This window comes from Epinephelus lanceolatus, chromosome 5 (genome assembly GCF_041903045.1).
Source record: "Epinephelus lanceolatus isolate andai-2023 chromosome 5, ASM4190304v1, whole genome shotgun sequence".
Classification (NCBI taxonomy): domain Eukaryota; kingdom Metazoa; phylum Chordata; class Actinopteri; order Perciformes; family Serranidae; genus Epinephelus; species Epinephelus lanceolatus.
The window spans coordinates 15640465-15655055 of NC_135738.1; the positions used below are offsets into that span (position 1 = coordinate 15640465).

The 14591-nt window shown below is 43.2% G+C and overlaps 1 protein-coding gene across 3 annotated transcripts in view; it reads left to right on the forward strand.

Annotated features, from left to right (window-relative positions):
* Positions 1-14591, forward strand: part of LOC117262077 (A disintegrin and metalloproteinase with thrombospondin motifs 20) — a 111549-nt gene that overhangs the window by 61693 nt on the left and 35265 nt on the right. For all 3 annotated transcript variants that reach the window (XM_033634744.2, XM_078167751.1, XM_078167752.1), the window contains 10 exons: positions 329-495; positions 736-865; positions 1617-1743; positions 1850-2060; positions 3344-3508; positions 3940-4110; positions 5091-5210; positions 9391-9498; positions 12056-12220; positions 12879-13148. In XM_033634744.2, coding sequence (XP_033490635.2) covers positions 329-495; positions 736-865; positions 1617-1743; positions 1850-2060; positions 3344-3508; positions 3940-4110; positions 5091-5210; positions 9391-9498; positions 12056-12220; positions 12879-13148 — 1634 coding nt within the window. The remainder of the gene's footprint in view (positions 1-328; positions 496-735; positions 866-1616; positions 1744-1849; positions 2061-3343; positions 3509-3939; positions 4111-5090; positions 5211-9390; positions 9499-12055; positions 12221-12878; positions 13149-14591) is intronic.

Here is a 14591-nt window from a genome sequence, read left to right on the forward strand (position 1 = left end):
TGTTTGCATTGCAATGTCAGTCATTAGGAAGAGTCACGCAGCCTAACTCTCTCTCGTCTCTCTCCGAATAACTGTAATTTAGTGCCACCAGTGTTTCAACATACCATCCCTGCAACAATGGCTTTGCAGAACAATAGGTTGGCAACTGAAAGACTGTTTACTTAACATATTGCCTGAAATGATGAATGCCACAGCTCGTAAACATTCCCTAAAACCTCAAGTCTGCAAGAGCCAAACTCATTTAATAAAACCAAACATTTCACTTAAGCAATTCTTTCACGTTTGGACTTCAGTGTTGTTTACGGTTTGTGTCTGTTTGTTGTTCCAGCATTATCCGACAGCCAGTCCAACTCCCTCTTAAATGGGAACTTTGTAGTGGCCATGTTTAAAAGGGAAATCACCTTCAAGGGAACCATCATCGACTACAGCGGCTCGGACACAAAAGTGGAGCGCATCAACTGCACTGACCGCATCGAGGAGGAGCTCATTCTGCAGGTATCAGGAGGAGACTTTCTCCTCTTTGATCTTAATTACCTCCGCCAAGGAGGTTATGTTTTTACTGTTCTGTAGTCTTCTGTTTTGCATCCTTTAGTCTTGATCTCTTCAGAAGTTTGCTGTCTTCTTATCTACCGACATACTGAGCTCGATCTAAAAGGGTGATATCTCTGTGTGGACGAAGTAAGAAAAGCACTATGAAATCTTTTGACCTTGCTTTTCCCACCATTGTTTCCCCAGGTCTTGTGTGTGGGAAACCTCTACAACCCAGATGTCCGTTACTCCTTCAACATACCCATCGAGGAACACAGGGAGCAGTTTGTGTGGGATCCCTCAGGTTCCTGGCTCGAGTGCAACCGCATCTGTCAGGGTAAGACCTCAGCTCGGCTTCCAAATCTCCACACATGAAGAATCCGATCATTTTTCTTTTTGCTTCAGTGAATCTTGAAAATCTTTTCAATTATACTTTTAGGCCTAAAGTTATTTCACAAACTGCAATATTTCAGTCTTGTTAGAGCCTTGCGGTCTGACACGCAAATTTCACAGCTACTTTTGATGTGAACTCTAAAAAGCTACCAGCAGAAATGTGTTAAAAAGTGTGAGATTATTATGAATCATAATGTGTCTTACAGCTCTTACTGCATGAAATCGTATTACATGGACGTGGATCTGAGTGTCAGGGCACATTAGGATTAGCATTTCTCTTGCATCACTTACACTCACCTCTGAATTTAAAAACATACTCACTCATCCCTTCTTTCCATAAATCCCCCTCCTGGCAACCCCAATGTGACCCCGGCCAATCACATCGCCCAACACCTTCCCCTTCGTCTGCCCCTTAACCCAAATAATCCCCTCAAATTTCCCCTTTAGAAGCAAGTTAGTCAGGCTCCCAGTGGGTCAGAGGGCACAGTGGGATCCAGTAAAGAGATGTAATTGTAGGGTCTGAGACCAACATGGACCCCTGAGGCTGTATGATGAAGGACTGGATGTCAGAAAGCTGGTCAGACTTGTTAAAGGTGAAGAAATGTGATATTTTGGCAAGCGAACTGTCTGCCAGATGTTATCTGATGTGAACCCTGCTTTTCCCCCCATGTGTCTGCGTACATGTGTGTATGCAGGTGAGCGGAGACGAAAGGCCGTGTGTGTGCGAAAGAGCGATCACCTCGAGGTATCGGACCAGCGCTGTGAACATTTACCTCGTCCTGTTGCTGTTGCTGAGCCCTGCAACACTGACTGTGAAGTCAGGTGGGGATTATTGCACAAAGACGCACACATACACCCCAAAAACAAATTCCTGCACAGTGTACACAGCTTAACTTTTTTAAAAAAATTTCCCGCTCCTCTCACACAGGTGGCATGTCGCTGGAAAGAGTGAATGTTCTGCTAAATGCGGCCCAGGCTACCGCAGCCTGGATGTACAGTGTATGAAGTACAGCCTGATGAAGAGACAGAGTGAGAGGATGGAGGCCAGCGCCTGTGGAGACTCCGCTAAACCTCAGACCAGAGAGCCCTGCCATGGGGACTGTCTGCTCAAGAGCTGGCAGTACAGCGCCTGGTCACAGGTACAATCAGTAGCACCACTGTTTTTTATTATATATACTGGCCAGCCAGACTGAATATTTATTCATTACATATATATTTCTAATGTCTAATAATGTATGTACTGTATATTTTGCATTTAATCTTTGTTTCAGTGCATATATGATAGGGCAGAGACAATACCCCGGCGGACTCCGGGTTTTTTCGGACCTAATTGTATTGCAGAGTTTTGCACAGCTATTAATCTATAATCTATTACTGTCATGGCATCCAAAGGTAATAATGCATTGAGCAGGTGACAGTCCGCGGTCGTTTTCAAAACACACTTGGGTCACGCACTCCAAAAGAAACTTGTTGAAACTTTAAACAATAATTTATTGTACAAAATGAGGGAAACAAACGTTGACAAAAACAGTTCCATAATTCATATTAAATTCAAAAGATAACGAAAAAACAGCTACAAGTTAGAGGGAATAGTGATCAAGTGGTAAAACTTGGCATTGATCCACAGCCTCAGACGGACGAAAAAAAAAAGAATATCAAATACCAAATTTTCATAACGAATACCTACCCATAGAAACAAATATTCGAATATCTGAATATTTGGGTACCGCCCTACCTACATGTACAGTAAACTCAATCAACCACCGCTTGTAGTGTTTCCCATACATTGATTTATTTGTGGTGGCTGCCACAATATTGACAGCCACTTAATAATTTTCCTTTTTTTTTTTTTTCAAGTATTTAAAATATGTAAGATCTTGTTCCATTGTAGAGCTGTGTGCAGTGCATGGATTCGCCCAGCTCTCTGTGTTTGTGTTATCAGACCACAAATGAGAAAAGTATGGGCAAGCTAGTGAGAAGGAGCTTTGGAGACGGACTTAGTAGCGGCTGTGCACCAGGGTTCAGAGCAGGCTGGGTCTAATCTGGTAACGGCAGCAACAGGCAGTTTGCTAATCAGGCGGGGATTCGTGATGCTATTCGAGCAGGGCCATCTGCCATTTTCTACCTCCTCGCTTTGGCCTTATTTTTCTTGAATTGAGATTACCACAATGAAAGTGACAGCTTCTTTCTACCTCCGATTCAGGGATAAAAAATTGATTTTAAAAAAGATACTTAAGTGAATCGATTTGTTTTTCCCACCCCTAATATACAATATGTGTTGCTCATCATTTTTGGACAGAGACCAGTCAATATGAAGACTGTTTTTGATTTTCTTTATTGTAAAAATCATTTCATTATGCATCACTGGATTGGAATATGTGATTAAATTATCTGAACATGTTGACTGTATTCTTGCAAACAGTGCTCTAAGACCTGTGGACGCGGGAGCCGCAGCAGAGAGTCTTACTGTATGAACAACCTGGGTAGACGGCTGGTGGACCGGGACTGCAACGAATACCAGAGGGTGGTCACTGAAGGCTGCAACGAGCAGCCGTGTCCGAAGTGGACTGTTAGCGAGTGGAGTGAGGTGGGAACCTTTATTATATTATAAATACACCTTTATTAATCTCTAGAGGCGGACTGCAAAGGATAAATCTAATATCTTTTACACACCTACAGCGAAAAAGGCAGCCTTCAGCACAGCTCAGCACTACTCGGGTTTAACAGTAAGGTCAGGGGAGTAAATTATAATACAGGGGATGCACCAGATTGCCATAAAATAAAATGCAATTACTAGATTACCAGCCACATCCAGTCCGGCCCGACGTAGCAGCCTTGCATGTGTGTTCCTCCTCCAGTGGCAGAAATTAGCATAGAAATGTGTGCTGTCAACTATTTTGTATCGAGAAAATGAATTAAATTTTGAACGTCCAAAACACATTCTGTCATATTAATTACTCCTTCTCCTCCTTTTCCACCATCATCCCCCACCCTACCACACCCACCTTCCCCACCCAGTGCCTGGTGACTTGTGGGAAGGGGATGAGGCACAGACAAGTGTCCTGCAGCATGGGACCCGGGGAGGAAAAGCTGAGCGAGCACTTCTGCGACCCATCCAGCAAACCTCCTGCTGTAGGGAGCTGCGAGCTGCCCGAGTGTGCGTCCTGGCAGGTTGGCGTCTGGGGAGCGGTGAGTCCTGCAGAAACACACACACACACAGATGAGACATAGACACACAGGGACGAGGTGACTTGATGCGGTGTTTGACCGAGGAAATGGGTTTCACATGTGGCTTGCTGTCTAGGTGTTTGACTCGTATCTGTTACTCTGTGTGTGCACATGTGTGTGTGTGTGTGTGTGTGTGTGTGTGTGTGTGTGTGTGTGTCGTCACAGAGAGAGAATGTGGTGTGTAGCGGCGTTGGTGTATATTTCAAGTTATGTGTGTGTGAGTGCAACCCGATATACCGGCAAGTTACGAAGGAGTGTGCTCTGACTCCAGCTGCCATTTCCTCCATGGTGCTTTCACTTTGCCCTCATATCCTGTCAGACTAAACCTGACCCAGGGTGCGCAAACACACACACACACACACACACACACACACACACACACACACTTACATTCAGATTTCTAAGTTTCCAAGTGTTTCTGTGTAGGTTTAGGCCTGTTAATGGTAAAGCACAAATTGAATGAAACATGTATGAATAGACGTCTTTGGCCATTCATAGTCTGGTTTATACATTTGGATCTAATGCCCTCCCACACGTGTTTGTATGAAGTCAGATAGTGGTATTTACAGAGCTGGAATATATCGGCTCGTTAATGCCTGTGTAATCATAATTTGCTGCTTAAATAAACCGATCCTGTGGCACTTCCTCTGCTCTCACGTTGTACCTGACCACGATCGGATCACCTCGTATGTAAGGTAAGAATTGGGTAGAGGGTCGAGTTTAGACTGTGGGTGTGTATGTGGACGCATGTGTCCATATGTGTGTGTGCGTATGCATGCATGTCAGAGTCTTACCCAGGCTCTGCTGAGTCGTGACTGAGGCCCCGTATAAGATATCAACCTTGACATACTTCAATAGAGTTTGAGATAGCTTTGCGGTCGACCGGGCTTCTCCTTTCCTGTGTTTATGTGTGTATGATTGTGTGTGATTTTGTCTTTCAGTGTGCGGTGACCTGTGGCCACGGCTACCAGATGAGAGCTGTTAGGTGCGTGTCGGGGAACTATGGTGACACGGTAGATGACAGAGAGTGCAATGCTGCGGCGAGGCCCAGAGACAGCCAGGTAAAAAACAACATTCAATTCAAGGTTCACCCGTATTTGTCTCAGAGTCTGATTTGCTCTTAAGGTAAATAAGATGCAAGTCATAAAAGATTAACAGGATTAATGCTGCACACAAGATTAAATTCAGATGTCATATGCATCATCTGAGGTCAGGACACAAACAAGACATGAGGCTCATTATGTTTAGTTTTCGGGAAAATTCACCGCCCTGATGTTAAAGAGTATATTCACAGTTAATGTTTCAAATAAGACTTAAAGTTGCAGTCTACAATAAAATGCACCCTTACGGACACTTCAAAATGTGCTTCTGCCAACTTAAAAGAACTACTGAGTGAAGGCTGCCTGGGTTATTTTAACCTTTAAATCAATCAGACAAGGTAGTATCACTGCTAAGCCAACTTAAAGCAGCACTAAGTGATTTTTTGGCCACTCTGAGGGCAGTTGTTAACACAGGGTAAACACAACATTGGCCTGTTATCACTTCAGCCATTTTCTTTCAAACATCCAGCCGACACAGAGCAACAGTAGCATTTATTTGGAGTCATGTCTCTGACCACAACTACAAATGAATGCTAATATAACGGCTGTCAGTTAAATATTCATTTTCAGTTTGGCTCTGTTTTTGACCTCCAGTAACTCCTGAGGGAAATATGCAGTACAGAAGCTGCACCCCCACAAAGTACTCAGCTGTCCTCACTAGCTAGTTACAGACTTTGTCGGTCTGTTCTGTTAGCATACAAAAGGTTTATCAGGACTTTTTCAGCAAAAACAACTGCTGGCTGTGACAGGTGAGAGCCGAAGGACTGAACCAAACAGTTAAAGGAGAAGTCCAGTATTTTGCACTTTGAGCCCCATTTCTGTAGCCTGAGTGTCAGACTGAAGCTCCCAGAACCTTCAGTCTGACATTGCCTCCATTGAGGGCAATTTACAAGGGGGAGGGAATTTGATTTTTTCCCTAACCAATCAGTAGAGATCAACGACTCACCCACAATCTGACGTCATTAGTATCCATGCCTCGGGGGTGCCGAAAACAAGTGAGCATTGCCCGTTTAAAATGTCTCCATCGTCGTGCACGCCCAGCTGCATTGCCGTTAAATCCAGTTTAGCAGCTTCCTTAATTTGGTCCTCCATTAACGCGAGTAGTGGCGAAATACCTCGATAGCATCGTTAATATGGTCTGTATGATCTGTAGCGGTCGCCATTGTTGCTATCCTCACCAGTTACCCACCGGCGTACAGCTTGACATCAGTGTGGCGCTGATTGGCTAATTGCTAGACACGCCCCCACCCCCGGCGTTCATTGGTCCGTCCATCGTTTGGACGAGATAAATCACAAATTCATTGCAGTATGCCAGACCAGAGATGCAAGCCTACTCAGTTGAGTGGGCGGGGTCTATGGTCTGGAACCAGGCTACCATTTCTGGGTTGTTTATGATGAAATAGAGCGACTAAGACCAAAATAGTGACGATTGCTCATTTTCGGAGAATTTGGCTTTCCCCTGCCTGGCTTAACACTGCTGCTTATGGCCATGTGTATATCTGTCCTAGAACCACCCTAAACATTCATTTTCAAAGCCATGAAACTCACCGAGTGGTCAGTGGTGTTTGATGATGTTCTGACATAAACATCATAGCAAACTGTGGTTTCCGTGATGATTTATTTGACAATTTGTGTAATCCATTCGTTTTCTATAGAAGCCTCATTGTCTGTTGGTGGTAATCCGCCACCGCAAACGGAGAGGGGGTTGTTTACAACAAGGTTGTAGTCATTGTAGTCTTTTAGCCCAACGAAAGTGCCGGCTCGACAGTGCTGTGTGCGCTCCTGGAGGAAAAACGAGAGCGAACGATAAAGTTTTGTAATAAGTTTAAACAACTGCACAATGGATTACTCGCTTATAAACAACCTTCGCAGTACAATGCCTTTGAACACAATGACAACCTTCTTCTGCTTCTCTGTTCCTGCCGGTTGGTGACACCCACGTAAAGGAGCATTATCGCCATCAAGTGAGTGTATAACGCTTCAGGGTCAAACGAACGTTCAAGCGGAAGTTTACACACAGGTAAAAAAAAAAATAGTTCCGCAATCAAGATGAGTAGCGAAAACACGGATGGAAACTACAGCTTGCTACGATTTTTATGTCAGAACATCAACGAACACCACTGACCACCCGGTGAGTTTCATGGCTTTGAAAACGAACGTTTAGGGTGGTTTTAGGATAGGTTCATACATGGCCATAGGCAGCAGTGTTAAGCCAGGCAGGGGAAAGCCAAATTCTCCGAAAATGAGCAATCGTCACTATTTTGGCCTTAACCACTCTATTTCATCATAAACAAGCCAGAAATGGGGCTCAAAGTGCAAAATACTGGACTTCTCCTCTAAGTTGTGTCAAGTCAGGTCAACTTTATTTATGTAGCACTTTAAACACAGAGTTGATCCAAAATGCTCTTACACACACACAGAAAAGCAAAACCTAAAGGAAGGAGAGAAACACAAACAACTGAGTGATAATAGCAGTAAAATAATAATAACAGTAATTATCGTATATCGTTACTGTTATTTTTGCACCTATAGCAACAACTGTATCCTTCTTGTTTTTGTACTGTCGCCACATTGTGACAGTAACAGCAACAGTCACGTTATACAAAATTAACACTCTGTAGACTAACATCAGAATCTTACATTGTATTCTGTAGCTAACAGGCAGCCAGTGTAGGGAGGCAAGAATGGGGATAATGTGCTTTAGTTTAAGTTGTGGGCTGGAAAACCAAAACAATGAGATGTTGAAATGCTTGGAGCTTAGCACAGTAATTCTCAGTGGGTTCATCACTATGAGCTACCTCTTCCACATTTCACAGTCATTTCATCCATTGTTAATATAATAATTCAAGCTTGGACGATGAGGAAGACGAGCAGAGCCAACTTAGTGCCTCTTAAACTCCCATTATTTTGGAGCAATGACTTAAACTAGACACGCAGGGTTTAAAATCAAGCATGATTCAACAAACTAGTGCATTCCTTTGTTTTGGTGTGTAAGCTAAACAGAGCTCATGTCAATCATCTGTTGATTGGTTAAAAGCAGATCCAATTACATGCAGAGTATCCTTGATCTTCACTCTTTGATGATGCTCCTAAATTAGGCACATGACCTTCACTACAAACTTCAAAAGTTGTGACCTAGGCTACATACACACTAATACGTTTTAATTTTAAAACTCTTAACTATTGCTACCTTACTCTGGCATTTTTGAACCCCTAAAACAGAGACCTTTGAAAACACTGCTGACCCCATATTAGTTTAAAAACTTCCGGGGCTGCGTTTTAGTCTGGAAGGGTGGAGACAGAGACATTTGGAAACGATGACAGACATTCACGTTTGCTTACTTAGCCAAAACATTATAGCTAGGCCTCTTGTGATTTCATCCTTTATGTGTGGTTAGCTTACTCCTTTCCCATTGCTGCTGCTTCCTCTGTCTGTGGATGTTGCTCCCTGCCGGTACTGCTCTTAAATGTCGCCTTAGTTTGTACTTTCTGCCATCCCTGTAGTATTGGCTGTATGCAACAAACTGCAGAGTAGACAGTCTGCTTCCTGTTTACACCAGTATGTGCATGCCTAGTGTATGTGAATGGCCATGTGTTATGTGTTTTTAGTTGTGTTAAATGGATGAAAATTGATTCTGAAAAGGTGCACTAACACTCATGTACGGAGATCATTAAAACCCTACTAGTGTAAATGTGGCCCTCGTTAACACCAGCAGCTTCTTTAAATGTGGGCCTGTTCTGCTTTGATTTGACCCAAAGTCCAAATCACTGTCAAGGTGGACACAGACCATAAGGCTGCACCACACTTGTACCTGAGTGGTTTAAGGGTATTGCATAAGACACTGATGGAGGCAGAGTGTTGAACTGATGACCTTTCAGTCTCCAGATAAGTGATCCGTCTCAGCTGTTGGAATTGAGGTCACAATGATATAGACAGACATCCTATAAGCTGGGTCTACAAGCTTTGGTCAAGTTTTTTTTACAGCTGGAGACATCCTTAACCTGGATTTTTGGATCGAAGGGAGTCTTTGAAATGCCTTTAGAAAATATTTTGGCATGTTTACTCTCACAGCTTCAGTGTAGTGAGTTATAACTCTCAGTAATTACTAATTTTACTGCATATGCATGTTTGTTTTTGCAGGACTGTGAGATGCCAGCATGTGCCTGGGCCTCTCCGGTGCAAAGCACACCTCGTCCTGACAACTCCGCTCAGCTCCTGACTCAGTGGAGATACGGCTCCTGGACTGCGGTAAGGAAACAAATTGGGTTTATTGGGTCTATTGGAGCACATTACAGTCTGTGGGTTTACTTTAGTCAGTCCAAAGAATATACAAAAGCGATGCGGTTGTTGTTGAATGGTAAACAAAGTGTGTAGCTCAAGGGAAATGATCTGCTGGGCTCTGGAATCAGACTTACCTCTGTCTTTGACAAAGAATGAAAAATGAGAATACTGATGAAATAGTTTATATACGTGTGTGTGTGTGTGTGTGTGTGTGTGTGTGTGTGTGTTTAACTGAAGAAAACCACACTCCAGTAAGGACGGTTCTCCTGCATGTGTGTTTGCAAATATTAGGTTGACATATTAAACTTTATTGTATACCCCAACATTCCTTCATATAGTACATAATGTACAGGACCATGATCCTCTTTGGCATTGTCTCTTTTACCCCCTGCTGCATTTACACACTCACACACATATACGGACATACACACAGGCTCCACTGTCTGAGCTGAGAGGCCCCTCTGTCTCCCTGATAGTTTGCATTGTTACTCGTTGCAAATGAAAACCAGATTTCATCTAAACACGAGTCTACGGTTTCTAAGATTGAACCCCGTCTGTCAATCTGAAAGTCGGTGTGAGCTCACATGTCAAAGAGGCCAGCGCCAGTGTGGTCTTACAGACACACACATGTAATACACACGCACCACGTGTGCACGCACACATGCATACATTCCCCCCCGGGCAGCGGAACTGCCATCCTCTTCAGAGAGTCATTGATATGAGAGGGATATTAACATGCCTGTTTGAGCTGGAGCCATTTGATTGCATTAGGTATTCATCCCCTCAGAAATGTTCACTGCGATGTCCTGCTGAGATGGCACGGGTACAGATATAAAGTGTAAGCAGGTGAAAGTTGATCAGGGAGTCGTTTGAGGACACCAGCAACTGTAGAGAAAAAACATAAATGCCTTTATTTGTGACAGCAGGTAAAAAAATCCACAAAAATGTTGCCTTATCTGTTACAGTCTGAGAAATGACTGTTATTTCTCACAAGGTGAGCACATGACAGGAAGTATTACTCAACTGCAAAACATCCATCTCTATAAACAAGCAAAGTATTTCATACTGTAGAGCAGCGGTTCCCAACTGGTGGGTCATGGTCCAAAAGTGGGTTGCACGTCCATTCTGAATGGTCCGCAAGTGACTCGCAAACATGTCAAGTTTGTAAAAATCACACTTTATTTTGACGCACAGTGAATTTCTGGCACAGAGTTTTTATTTTGAAGTAACGTTTTCTGCTGTAGAATGAGTGAGAGAATGGACAGGTACTTGACAGAGACAGCAAACTAGCTTGACGACTTGGCCAAACGCAAGTATGATGCTGATTATATTAAACTGTGGGTGGCACGGTAGTGCAGTGGTTAGCATTGTTGCCTCACAGCAGGGTGGGGGGTTCAAACTCTAGGATGGGGAAGCCCTTCTGTGCAGAGTTTGCATGTTCTTCCCGTGTCAGTGTGGGTTTTCTTCAGGTACTCCGGCTTCCTCCCACAATCCAAAGACATGCAGGTTAGGTGACTCTAAATTGTCCATAGGTGCGAATGTGAGTGTGAATGGTTGGCTGTGTCTATGTGTCAGCCCTGTGATAGTCTGGTGACCAGTCCAGGGTGTACCTCGCCTCTCACCCAATGTCAGCTGGGATAGGCTCCGGCCCCCAGCAACCCCTAACAGGATAAGCAGCTACTGAAAATGAATGAATGAATGATATTAAACTATGTACTCAGGGCCCCGTGGCCGGACCAGTTGGAAACCACTGATCTAGAGTAACTTGCTAGCACATTGAAGGCAGACATCTCCACAGCAGATATCTGCAACACTCTGCAACTCACACCAAAACAATCTAGATTGCTAAACAGCACTACAGTTAAGAGTAAAAATGTACTTTGGATTTTGGGGTGACCTGTCCCTTTAAAAAAGTATAACTATTTGTTAGCTAAAGTAGAAATATGAAAAAGAAAATATTGAAAAGGAAGATTTAATCTTAAAATAAGAAAAACAACTTTCTTGAATTTGAATTTTTATTTGCGTTGTGGTGGAGAAACTTTTTAAACATTAAAAAAGTGATCAGAAATCCTCTTCCTTTACAGAAACTGATGAAATAAATCATTAGGAATGCTGATTTTTTTTTCACATGCATTTTGTATGCTTTTATAAGAAACAAGAGGCTGTCTGGTAACTTCAAATTGAACATAATTGCAGCTTACCAATGTAACTTTATACAATATCTGGGTAATTATATGTTTACTACAGGTACTATAGACCCATAGATACATGCTATATATTGTATACAGTATATAGTATGCTCTCATTACCATTGTGGGCTGCTGCTTTGTATGGCATAGCTTACATGTCACTTAAAACCAGTCAATTTTGTGGTGCATTTTCTAAACAGTTGCACTCTACCTCTACCGTAATTTTGAGTCAGGAAAGTAAAATGCAGCTAATGGCATCACTTTAAAAACCACATGATACAAACATTTAAGACAAATATTTATCCCAACTCTGCTTGTATCTGCTTGTCCTCCAGTGCTCGGTGTCCTGCGGCAAGGGGAAGCGGGCGCGTTATGTGAGCTGCAGAGATGCCCAAGGAGGAGTGGCTGACGAGTCGCACTGCACCCACTTGCCCAGGCCCCCGGAGTCCTCTGCCTGCTTCAGCCCGTGTGGCCAATGGCGTGCCGGGGAGTGGTCTCCTGTGAGTAAAACTTTCAACACTGTGTCCAATCAATACAGATGTTTTCCACTGCGGAGACTTTCAGTCATCACTCAGTTTGTTTTTCCCATAATGTCAAAATGACCCTGAAACAAAGTGCGCATTTGGTTCTGCTGTGATCTTTGACAGTCAAGTATTAATTTGTGAATGTCAGCATGGCAAAAAAGCAAAAGCTGTTATGATGTCACTGAAAGACCAGCGGTGTTTGTTTAACTGGCAGTTCAGGAGCCAAGGATGATCTACAGATACTGCCATGATCTTTTAATCAAGTGTTCATGTGAGATGAAGTCCTTCTAAAGATAAAATCCCAAAGGAAATTTCTCTAAAGACAAAGTCTCAACTTTATTCAATTCATGTCATATTAGGTTGAGTTCAAGTTCCGTTGTATTCAGTTACAGACTCATCAGGCTTCACATCATGAAGCAATAAATAGCAGCAGTCAATAAAAACAACAGTCCCCAAACCATGGGCTGATGTAGAACCTGGAAAATCTCCTACAAAAATCTTATTTGTGACAGAATTAGAGGAAAATGGGAATTCGTTTTGAAGACTAAATTACTGTTTATTTGTTAAATCAGTAGTTTAATAAGTCCTGAACCCTCACCTCGGTTTTAAACACCTTGCACTCCCCCGTCCCCAGTGTTCAGTGACCTGCGGCGTTGGGAGAACCACCAGACAGGTGGTGTGCTCTAACTACCACCAGCCAGTGGATCAGTCTTTCTGTGACCCGGATGAGAAACCTGCGACAGAACAGGAATGCACCGCTGTACCCTGCTCCTCCATCTACCACCGTCAGCGCATCAACGACCAGCCCTACGGATATCCTCAGGACCCAGGGCGCCATCCTGGGCACAGCAGCTGGAATGTGCCCTCAGCAGACAACCAGTGGAGGACCGGACCCTGGGGCGCAGTATGTTCAGCATGTGATCTTTGGGGAAATATGGATGTGCAGAAGTATTTTGCGTTGTAGAAATCCTAGTTGGACATTGCATCCTTAACTGTCAGTTAAGATCTTCTTATTGAGCCTGATTCCCTGTTAGCACACCTAACATGACTTTCTTTAGAAAGCCAATGAAGAATTAGATGTTTTTATGTATGGCCAACATGATACATAGTATGTATACCATGTATGCAGGAAGACTGTGTTCATGTGTGTCTGTAAACACACTCTTGTGAACACACTTGCAGGTAGCAGATGTTTTCATTTCTCAGGGCAGAGGGCCATACATGGTCAAGAACTTTACAAACAGCACCAAAGGATAGGATGTAATGCTAAGGACTGCAGAGTGTATATGTATATGTATATGGTGTGTCAGTGTACGTATAGACACTTAGGACTCTATACAGCTGTGTAACCAAGAAATATTCTAAATTACCGCAAGGTAGAGCTTTGATACTTAGTCTGAAATTGATTGGGCAGGAACACACTCAAATGGTTTGGGGCAGTTCCAGATTCTCTTAATGTCTTTGGCCTTGAATCAAATTGTCAAAAAAGCAGGCACAATGCCTTTTTTTTGTCAGGCTCAAGGTCTTTTTTTTGTGTTTAACCGTGTCTGGTATTTTCACATCTGCAAGGAATCTGCTTGTGCCAAATTAGGTGCATTGGTGCAGTTGGAACAGGGGCTCCTGTGTATAGTTTCGCTTGCATGGTGCCTTTTTTGGCATATGTTTTGCCATGAAATTGCTCTTGTGTACCCAGAACAGACCTTATCCGAACACTAGAGCAAATAGAGCAAAGAGCAATTTTTGCCTCACATGATGGAGGTGTAATGGGTGATTCTTGCTTTTAATGTCACCTACAATCACCTCCAGGATGCCTGAGGGCCTTCAGTTTTTGGTTGATTAAATCTGTTGCTGTTGTATGGTACGTGGTTTTTCACGCTGAGATTGTGCTCATGTTTTCATATTTGTTTGTGTGTGCTCAGTTTCGTTTAAGTTTTCATTTAAACAGAGCCCAGCTTTCAAGACAAAATCTGCTCCATGCTGGAGGATAATTGACAACATTTTGCAGCTAATGTTGGCCAAAGACCTGATTATTCTACTGTGAAACTGACTTTTGAGATCTAGTTTATGTGTGTGTGAAAGCCATAGATGTTTAGTTGGGTTTTATCTTTAAAGCCAAGACAGGAACTTTGTTATATTCTCCTGACACCAACCTTTCCCTCCCCCCAGCAGAGGCATTCATCCCACTGCCCTGTTCAGTCTCACATAATGAAGTTGACTGGAAGCACTGCTGTTGAGTCTCACTGTGTACTGTCCTCCTTCACATATAGAGAGCACTGAATGTGCTCACTCCCACTGACAGTGGGGATGTGTCATTTTAATTGGATGCAGAGTGCACCTACTGCTCTGT